This window comes from Salvia splendens, chromosome 1 (genome assembly GCF_004379255.2).
Source record: "Salvia splendens isolate huo1 chromosome 1, SspV2, whole genome shotgun sequence".
NCBI lineage: Eukaryota > Viridiplantae > Streptophyta > Magnoliopsida > Lamiales > Lamiaceae > Salvia > Salvia splendens.
Window position 1 is genome coordinate 45,860,045 of NC_056032.1, and position 8,939 is coordinate 45,868,983.

Below are 8,939 nucleotides of genomic sequence, written 5' to 3' on the forward strand. Positions count from 1 at the left end.
CCTATTCTTTGCTATTATTATCCTCCCACTTTTAACTATACATGTAACACAATAGTTATGTACATACGACGTCCAAGTTTAATTTTTATAAATTCTGTTAGCAGTTGAAGCACAAAATCTAAAACTATCATGTACCGTTGTGAGAGAACTAAATCACTATATAAATCTCATGCATTATTTTTCATATCGCCAATTATTATAAAATGAAACTCTATAGATTTATATTATGATATCAGAGTGGATTGCTGAAACATGAAAAAGTGACTTACCCAACATTATACTTTCCTTTAATTTTGGTCCAACTCGATAAAGGGTTGGCCCAACACAATTAGAAAAATGTGGGCTGAAACTATAACCGATTCAACATTATATTTGGATTGAAACAAAAGAATATATGGATGCAAAAATATATATGTGTTTAAAATTTGGTCGAGTTCGATAGAGAACCGAGCCAACCCGATCCGAAGAAAAGTATCTTCACCCACACAAATTTCACTTTGGGATTTGGAAAAAGAGTTAGATACTATTGTTGGACTATATCAGGTACACATTTAGGCTTCTCAAGCACTAGTTTTCGATTTACAATTGGTTGATTTTTCTTTTGCTTCTGACATGAATATCTATGAAAATCTAGCTCAACCATTCCACTCATGATTGTACAATGCCTCAACCTTGACCCATTCCATCTCTTTGTTCATTTTTGGGCCTATAGGTATAGATGTTTTTTTTTAAAATCCTAAACAATATGATGTCCGAAGCTATTTCCTATTCTTTAGTCATTTTTAGTCATTTTTTTGGATAACTGCCTTAAAAGTCATCAACTTTGCCCGAATTCCGGTTTTTCCCACGATCTTTAAAATTGGCGTATAAAGTCACGAACTTTGCATTTAGTCTGGTATTTCCCAACCCGACCCGACCCTGTGTTTTCCGACAACTCAAAATCCTATGTGGCATGCCTGAATATTGACGTGTCCGGCATCGGAAAATCGTAAAACGACGTCGTTTTTCGGCATTCTCTCTGCGACATCGGAAAATTCCACGCACTCTCTCTGCACCATTTTCCGGCATATCGCACCGCCGCGGCGACGCCATGAAGGAAGATGAAGAAGACACCATTAATCATGCCGTCGGAGATACAGCAGCACGGCCTAAACCCACCAAGCTCCTATCTTTACACCACCGCCTCTCTTACCTTTCCACCACCGCCGCCAACAACAACAACCACCTCTCTTCAAACCTCCTCCGCACCATCTCCGCCACGTGCTCTTAAGAAGACACCATTAATCCTGCCGTCTCCGAGATACAACAGCACAACCTAAACCCACCAAGCTCACATCTTTACACCACCGCCTCTCTGACCTCTCCACCATCGCCACCAACAACAACAACCCCCCTCTCCTCAAACCTCCTTCGCTCCATCTCCGCCACGTGCTCTTCCGCCGCCACCATTAATCCTGCAGATACCGGTGCATCATAATCAGATTGGAAAATCTGGTCTATGGCCAGGCTACTAAAGTAAGTACAAAAAGAAAATTAGTTATGCAGAAATTCTGGATTATATGAGGATGCATATACTAACATAACAGTAGGGGAGTGCCGAATTCGACTATATTGAGAAATTTCCTAACAGCCGTCGACGGAAATGAGAGAGAATCGGTGGATGAGGAGCGAGCGGTGGTGTAGGTCGAGGACGGTAGGAATTGAGCGGCTCCCCTGTTGACGGAGTGTAGTTGGCGGCGGAAAGTAGTAGAGCGTCGATTGTGTCGGAGGAGACGACCGGAATTGAGGGGAGATAGAATTGGGGGACGTGGCTGAATTGGGGAGTTGGGGGATGTTTTTTCATTTTTTTTTTGTTTTTTAATTTAATTTTTTTAATTTCACAGTCACTAAATATTGTCCATGTAAGCGGCCACTAGGCGCCACATCAATTAAATACGACACGTCAGCTCACTCTTTCGCCGGAAAAACCATCATGGGAAATCGGCGACTAAATGCAAAGTTCGTGACTTTATACGCCAATTTTAAAGCTCGTGGGAAAAACCGGAATTCGGGCAAAGTTGATGACTTTTAAGGCAGTTATCCCTTTTTTTTCTATCTTTGTCCATTTTTGGCAATATAGGTATAGTCAATTTTTGTATCTTTGATACAGCTATCAACCAGCAATGGTCGTGCAACATCAGATCGCTGTGGAAGCTCATCACTAGTGGCGATAGCCTAGAATCGGTGTCACCCACCCCAACGTGTCATCTGAAAGGCTCGAGATCGATCAAGAACGTCCCATCCCCAACGAATAATCCTCAAGATCGACCGAGGACGCCTCACCCTAAGCATGCCACCCGACTTTAACGACGATAAACCTTAGAATAGATTGAGCTTTCACAACTCTTTTACGGCCCAACAATTAACGTGTTTGCAGTTTGGGACCCGATCTCGCTGGAGGCCAGCAAATGAAGCAAGATCATCAATGAGTGAATTTGGTTGAATTCCAATTCTAAATCCACCCAAATCCGATCCAATTCCTTCATTTCGTCATGATTCGTGATGTCAAGTGTGTTCTTAGTTCGATCTTCAATCATGACTGTAGATCACCAAATCTATTCACTTTAATCAATTGGGATCCCCCCATGAATGTTAGATTTGCATATTAGATAAAGAGGTCATTTTGTTTTAAAAGAAATAATAAGTATATCATGATTAAATGTCCTTCAAAACTAATTCAATTCAAGAATCACATTTAATAGCATCAACACACTTGCACACAATGTATAAACCATAGATTTCCTATACAAGCATGAAATATATTTTTCAGTCCAGAATAAATAAAAATAAAAAATAGAGAATGCAAGTTTACCGATTTAATTTATCTACCAAAGAATTGCCAATCTAAGTTGAGGTGTTTCTCCTTGCAGCATAGGTCCGGTATGCAACTAACCCGACAAAAGTAGCTGCGGCTCCAACTGCCATTTTAACATATACCAATTCAGAACGGAGGCGTTAAATCGAGCAAACAACAAGAAAAGCCTTGTTAGCCACCATACTATGTTTACCTGAGAGAGACATGAGAGTATAATTAGCAAGCTTCTTGTATCGCTTTTGGCTGCGTCCCTGGTCAGTTTCAGGAACATTGAGATGAGGCTGCTGAGCTGCGTTCACAATTCTGGAGAAGACGTCATTTATATCTCTTTCTTTCACACTTATAGGAACAGGCGCATCGATCCCCATATCCACACAAATCTAGCACAAAAAGAGGTGAAGGTGAACTCTAATTAGAACTTGAATCTCTTAATACAAGTTTCAAAAGTGAGGAAGATAGGACCGAAGAGACATCAAGTACCTTGGCTGAATCCCTGTTTGACGTTGAGCTTGTGTCTAAATCGGTTTTTGCTGCAATCAGGAGACAAGGCATCCCGAAACCACTCTCTTCCCCTTGCCTTGCTACGTAAGAGAGCAATTCTACTGCTCCGTTGAGAGATGATTCGCTTGAGCTGGAGGGTTTTTAAAATAACAACTATAAATTAATCATGATATGATTTTACAACTTCGGAAAAAACCTGGTACACAAAAACCTAGCACTAGTGTGCAAAGTATCCTTACCTGTCATACACAAAAACAGCAACATCACATGCTGCCAAAGATTCTTTATTTGACAGAAGTTTCTTGACTCCATCTTCCGGTATCTCCTGGAGTATCAACGTCTTCTTATTGCCCTGCGATCAAAACAAGCAAAATAAAAAGAATCAATCGATTGACTGCATAGTTGAAAAACAAAAGCACACCAATACCCATTTATCACAGCCGCTCCTGTATCACGTATGTTTTTTATCCAAAGCCTATAGAGGATCTTAGAATCTATAGAAAGCTCTCTATGGTCAAGCTAACAGGTATAAACTCAATACAGTGACATAGATTCCAGGATTCTATATTGTTTCAGATGTTTCGACAAGCTTTTACAATATTACTAGGGTACCCGAAATATGTAGAAGGATCTAGAGAAGTCTAAAAGGTAGTTCCAGAGTGTTCAAAAAGGTTCAAAGAATCTTAACTATGCAGAAGAATTACATCTCTCTCGATTTTTGTCATTAACCTTAGAGATAGCTACGGTAACCTAGATTCGTAAAGAATCAATAGAACCTGCAAGATGGATAAAAGCCCGTGGCTATAAATAAGGAGGCCTCATTTCGTATCTAATTTCGAAACTCCTCACCTGATATCATGCTATTGTTTGCGATAAGATAGATACATTCACCAGAGACATTCATTTTATAAGAAACACTGCATCCAAAGCTAGTTTTAATCATAAAGGCCACATGCAACCATCTCCTGTGCAAAGTAGTGAGTTGTGACGACTTGGTTTGATATTTCAAAGAACAAAGTTATTATAGCAAACTGAGTTCGTAATTAGTACTCACAGGGTGTTGCTGAACAATATTCACAGCATATCTTTCACTAGTTGTCGGAGTATAATTTTCAGAAAAGGGCCTGTAGTTGGAAGAACAGCATACTTGTTAATTATAAGAATGAATACAAGCACTGTGACCAATTCAAAGTTATACAACATATAGTTTAGGACGCCACCTTCCCAGCAATGATGTCAACAAAGCAGATTTTCCAGCTTTTTTAGGTCCGAAAACAAAGCACTGGAAGACATTTCGTTCCGTTTGTTGTTTCTTCTTATCTAGTAATCTCCTCCTAGTGATGTGCAGGGCTGATGCCACATCACAGTTGTGGCCAACGTATATCAAGTTGGCTATAGTTTGAATAGGATCCAACATTGTCATAAGAGCCCACTGCAATAAATATAATGTCAGGAATCAAGGGAAACAAATGAACCGCTCAATTTCGTGGACAAATATTGTTTCAAACAAATATGCAATAAGATAGTAGTAATAAAAGTATGAGCTATGCTTTAACTTTTTTAAAGAAAGCGGCAGGAAAACATCCTCAACGATCACGAATTTAAAATGAGCCACATATTTTCAATTGTAGCAATAATGTTTTCACCTTTTCTTATGAATTTATGAATTGTAACTACAATTAGTGCTTTTTTTGTATTACGTACTAAATTTGTGATTTTAATGACATCCTCTTTATAATACAAAAGGATAGAAAGTTAAAGAACATTGTGGCGATTAACCCCCCATAGAAAAATATTTGTTCTTATAAATAACAAAATTAGTGATAAAATAATTACGTCAGGTGATGCAAAATCTCTGGTATCATATAATGGACTACCGACTCATTCATTAGAATAAACAACACATTCAAGAAGAGCAACCAGGCAAACCCACCTGAGATAAAAATCCAGAAATAGACAACCCACGCAGTGGAGTTCTATCAACTGCATCCTTATAAGGAGCTTCATCCCAAGGACTAAAATTACATAATAAAAACCAAGTCAGGAATATTAGAAATACAAGGAAAAGTTACTAAAATTCATGATGCTAAATTGTACAAAAGGTAAGAGGACCAAGATCCAATTGCTGGCAAAAACATGTTCCATCTATCACCCCCAAAAGACCACAATGTACACACACAACGGGAGCAAATGGCTCCTTACCGTTCTAAGGTTGAATAGGTTTATTACAGCAAACACATCAAGATACCATTCAATTTGAGGCTCAATATATTTGATATTTAAAGAGGAGGGGGAAATATAACAACAACAATAACAAAAAAAATTATTAGATTATGTTTACCTTTCTGGTGCAGTTGAAAATAGATCTTCAAGCTCATTTTCCCGAAGAACTCCATCCTATGAAATCACAAAGTAAGTAGACACAATAAAAATTTACAGAATTGTAACAGCATAACATATTAACATATAATATGTCCTACCAGGAGGTCAGTACTTGTACCACTTATAATCAGTTTTGTTTGAGAAATCACTTCTAACTAGTTTTACTATTGATTAAAAAGAAGATGAGTCTCAAAAAATAATAGGCTAATAAATGCATTGATGTGCCAGAAGCAAAATTATACTATTCGAGAAATATACTGTTCAACTTGTTCTTTTGTGATTCTTCCTTTTCCTTTTTCAGTAGATAAGTACCTTTGTTTGATTAATGGCCGATTCGGACATAGTCAAAATCCAAATGCTCTTCATACAGCAATGATTAAGAGTGGCACATATCAAAGAAAGGGCATATATAGGGTTCAAACATCGAAACAAGACAAACAAGCACATAAGTTATAGTAAAGGACCTCAACTGTGGGAAGTATACTAATTATACAGAGGGACACATTGGTCAATGAAGTAAAATACACATTCTAAAAGAACTAGTAAGACAGTATCGAGATGGACGTACTTTGTCATCATCGAATGTGCTGAAGATTCCCTTTAGAAACTCTACTGCTTCACTAGTTAATTCAACACTCTGCAAGCACACAGAGCATAAACCAAGGATAAAGTAAATGATTACATAAGTAAAGTATTAGAAAGATAGTGGAATCAGGAATGACATACACAGTACATCAACTCTAAACATATGCCACCTTCAAATAATTATAACTAATAACTACTTGAATTATTGACTGTTTGGACTTCATTGATAAGAGGCTGAAGATAAAGGAACATATCATCCGTTTAATTGTTTTTAACTTTTATGGGTTGTTCTCTACCTATATACCAGTATCACACATTACTATACCTCATCAACCAGTTGAAATATTTATTCATTTCTTCAATCTGAAAAACCCATTTTAAAAATTAAAAAACTAAGATTTGAGGATCTTCCCCCAGCTCGACATCAAGCTACATACACCTCATTCACTACGATTTTATGTTGATTCAAAGAAATATTATCAGTCATTGCTCTATGAATATATACACAGCTGGCAATTACCTGATCTGGAACCTTTTTTTTGGGAAAGGATAAATAATCATCCCCAAGTTTTAGCTCATCCTTGTAGCCAAACTTTCTCAAAACGGTCCATGTGGTCTCAATTCGTCCTTTCTCTATAAAAAGAGCGTGAAGAAAAAGAAACCCTGTTAAGGTAAGACCAAGTTCATTCACCCCTTCAGGCAACTTTTCTCGAACCACACTCTTAACACCCACTATTTCCGCAGGTTGTAAAGGTGAGTTGAAGCACTTCACCTAAGTAGAAGAAATTAGATAGAGTTAAAGAAAGGTAAAGTAGGAAACTTATCATCAGTTTTCTAGAAAAGAAGAAAATTAAAATAATACCTGAAATCCATTTAGCTCGTCATCATTGAGAGCACCATCCATATCAAGATCACAAAGAGTAAATATCCTTTTCAGCGCTCTCATGCATCGTGGCCTTAAAGCTTGGGTGTCTTGATCAAACAGAGGAGCTGTTGGGTGAAGGATAGCCTTTTGAGCAAAGTAGAACACTTCTTGGATCTAAAACAATTTATAAAGACTTCAGTTATCTGAAAATTCTCATTTATCAAGGAAATTTCAAATGAACGTCATAAAACAGGTCAAACATTATCTCAAACCTGGAGCATATTAGCTGCTGAACATTCTATGCAAGTCTCAATCTCCCGAAACTGCTGCATAAGCGGCATCATTTCAACACTCAAATTGTACTCTTCATCTCTCCTATCGAGCTTGCAACCAGCCACAATTACCGGTGCTATGACCTAAGCAACCCCAACCAACAAGCCGCATTTGAGTTCACATTAAACAACGACAAACACCAATTCAACACAACACCACACAAGACAAATCAACTTCCTCAGCAAATATCAGTTGCAAGTGCAAAATAAACATCTGTAGCCGCACACACATATCAGGTAACCATACAAATTAAACTTTCAAGATAGTGAACAGTTAAAAAAAGAAAAGAGGCAGTTTCTGTAATATTGGTTCAGCTCAAACTCCTAATTTTTGAAACCAAAATCAAACGGATTCTCTTATCAGCTAATTTTTAAGTGTGTGCTACTAAGAAGATTCAGCAGGATAATCAAGCTCACTTACTATGCAGAGATCAGCTGTTCAATCCCCTAACTAGCTCATACTACATAATACTAAGCTAGGTAACAACTAGCGGCACAAACATTCAGTTATTTATACATTACCAGCAAGAACAACATATTTACTTCACCTTCTAATTTAATCAATTAAGATGGAAAAGGATAAAAGAAACAATAGCTCATACTAATTGCCTCCTCATTACAAAAGCTTAAACCAATTATTTAATCCAATAACAGCACAAGACAACATTCGAACCTCTAATCTCCGAAGCTCGTGGAGCCAAAATGTACTGAGGCGATTCAGCGTCAGAGGCTGATCGCACGCATACGTCAACACTACAGCATCGGCGCGCTTCAATTCCTCAGCAAGCTTCCCTCTATATTCCAAACTGCATCGACAGATCAATGAATCAATTATCATATATGCGTGACAAAAATATGCGCGCACCTGCTGGAGGTGTCGATGATGACGATGGGGACATTATCGGGATAGTAATCCGACGGTAGGCGCGTGGGAGGGAGGACGGGAGGAACTTCGGGGCGGAAGGACTCAGCTGCGGCGGCGGCGATGAGGCTGGATTTGCCGGTGCCGCGGTCGCCGATGACGGCGATTCGGACGCTCGTGCGGGTTGCACCACCACCTGGCATCGATTTTATGGCTTGATTTTGGTGATTAGGTTTCGATTTGTGCGATTTATTTTATGTGGAGTGAAATCTACAAACATATTCTACCAAATTCTTCTATTTTTTTCTTGGTAAACAAGTTTAAGCATTTTCTTGCTGAATAGTTCAGAGCATGAAAGGTGAGAATTATTATTAGTATAATCATGCATGTAGTCATTATAATCGTAATAGTAATCATACGTATTACTAATATAACGAAGGAGAGTGTTATATTGTTAACTACAATTAAATAATAGTCTTTATATATTCAAATTAAGGGCCTAGATCATAAGCCCTGAAAAGTCAATGCGATAAAAAAAAATCAATAAGGTATTAAGGT

General features: G+C 38.0%; 1 protein-coding gene across 1 annotated transcript; it reads right to left on the minus strand.

Annotated features, from left to right (window-relative positions):
* Positions 1–2,665: 2,665 nt before the first annotated feature.
* Positions 2,666–8,738, minus strand: LOC121755744 (mitochondrial Rho GTPase 1-like). Its single transcript, XM_042151116.1, has 14 exons — positions 8,385–8,738; positions 8,193–8,325; positions 7,460–7,603; positions 7,185–7,361; positions 6,843–7,094; positions 6,306–6,374; positions 5,697–5,752; positions 5,289–5,370; positions 4,576–4,787; positions 4,410–4,479; positions 3,595–3,707; positions 3,335–3,485; positions 3,048–3,234; positions 2,666–2,957 (listed from the first exon to the last, which is right to left on the minus strand). The coding sequence occupies exons 1-14, from the start codon at positions 8,582–8,584 to the stop codon at positions 2,884–2,886; spliced, it is 1,920 nt and encodes a 639-aa protein (XP_042007050.1). The 5' UTR covers positions 8,585–8,738; the 3' UTR covers positions 2,666–2,883.
* Between the last annotated feature and the right edge of the window lie 201 nt (positions 8,739–8,939).

Bases quoted from the DNA above. Each gene is read 5' to 3' on its own strand.
- LOC121755744 (XM_042151116.1), bottom strand. From the start codon at position 8,584: ATGCCAGGTGGTGGTGCAACCCGCACGAGCGTCCGAATCGCCGTCATC. The intron at 3,708-4,409 runs GTGAGTACTAAT...TTTTGATCGCAG, and splicing joins ATATTGTTCAGCAACACCCT to GGCAATAAGAAGACGTTGAT. The intron at 3,235-3,334 runs GTACTTGATGTC...TTTTTGTGCTAG, and splicing joins CAAACAGGGATTCAGCCAAG to ATTTGTGTGGATATGGGGAT.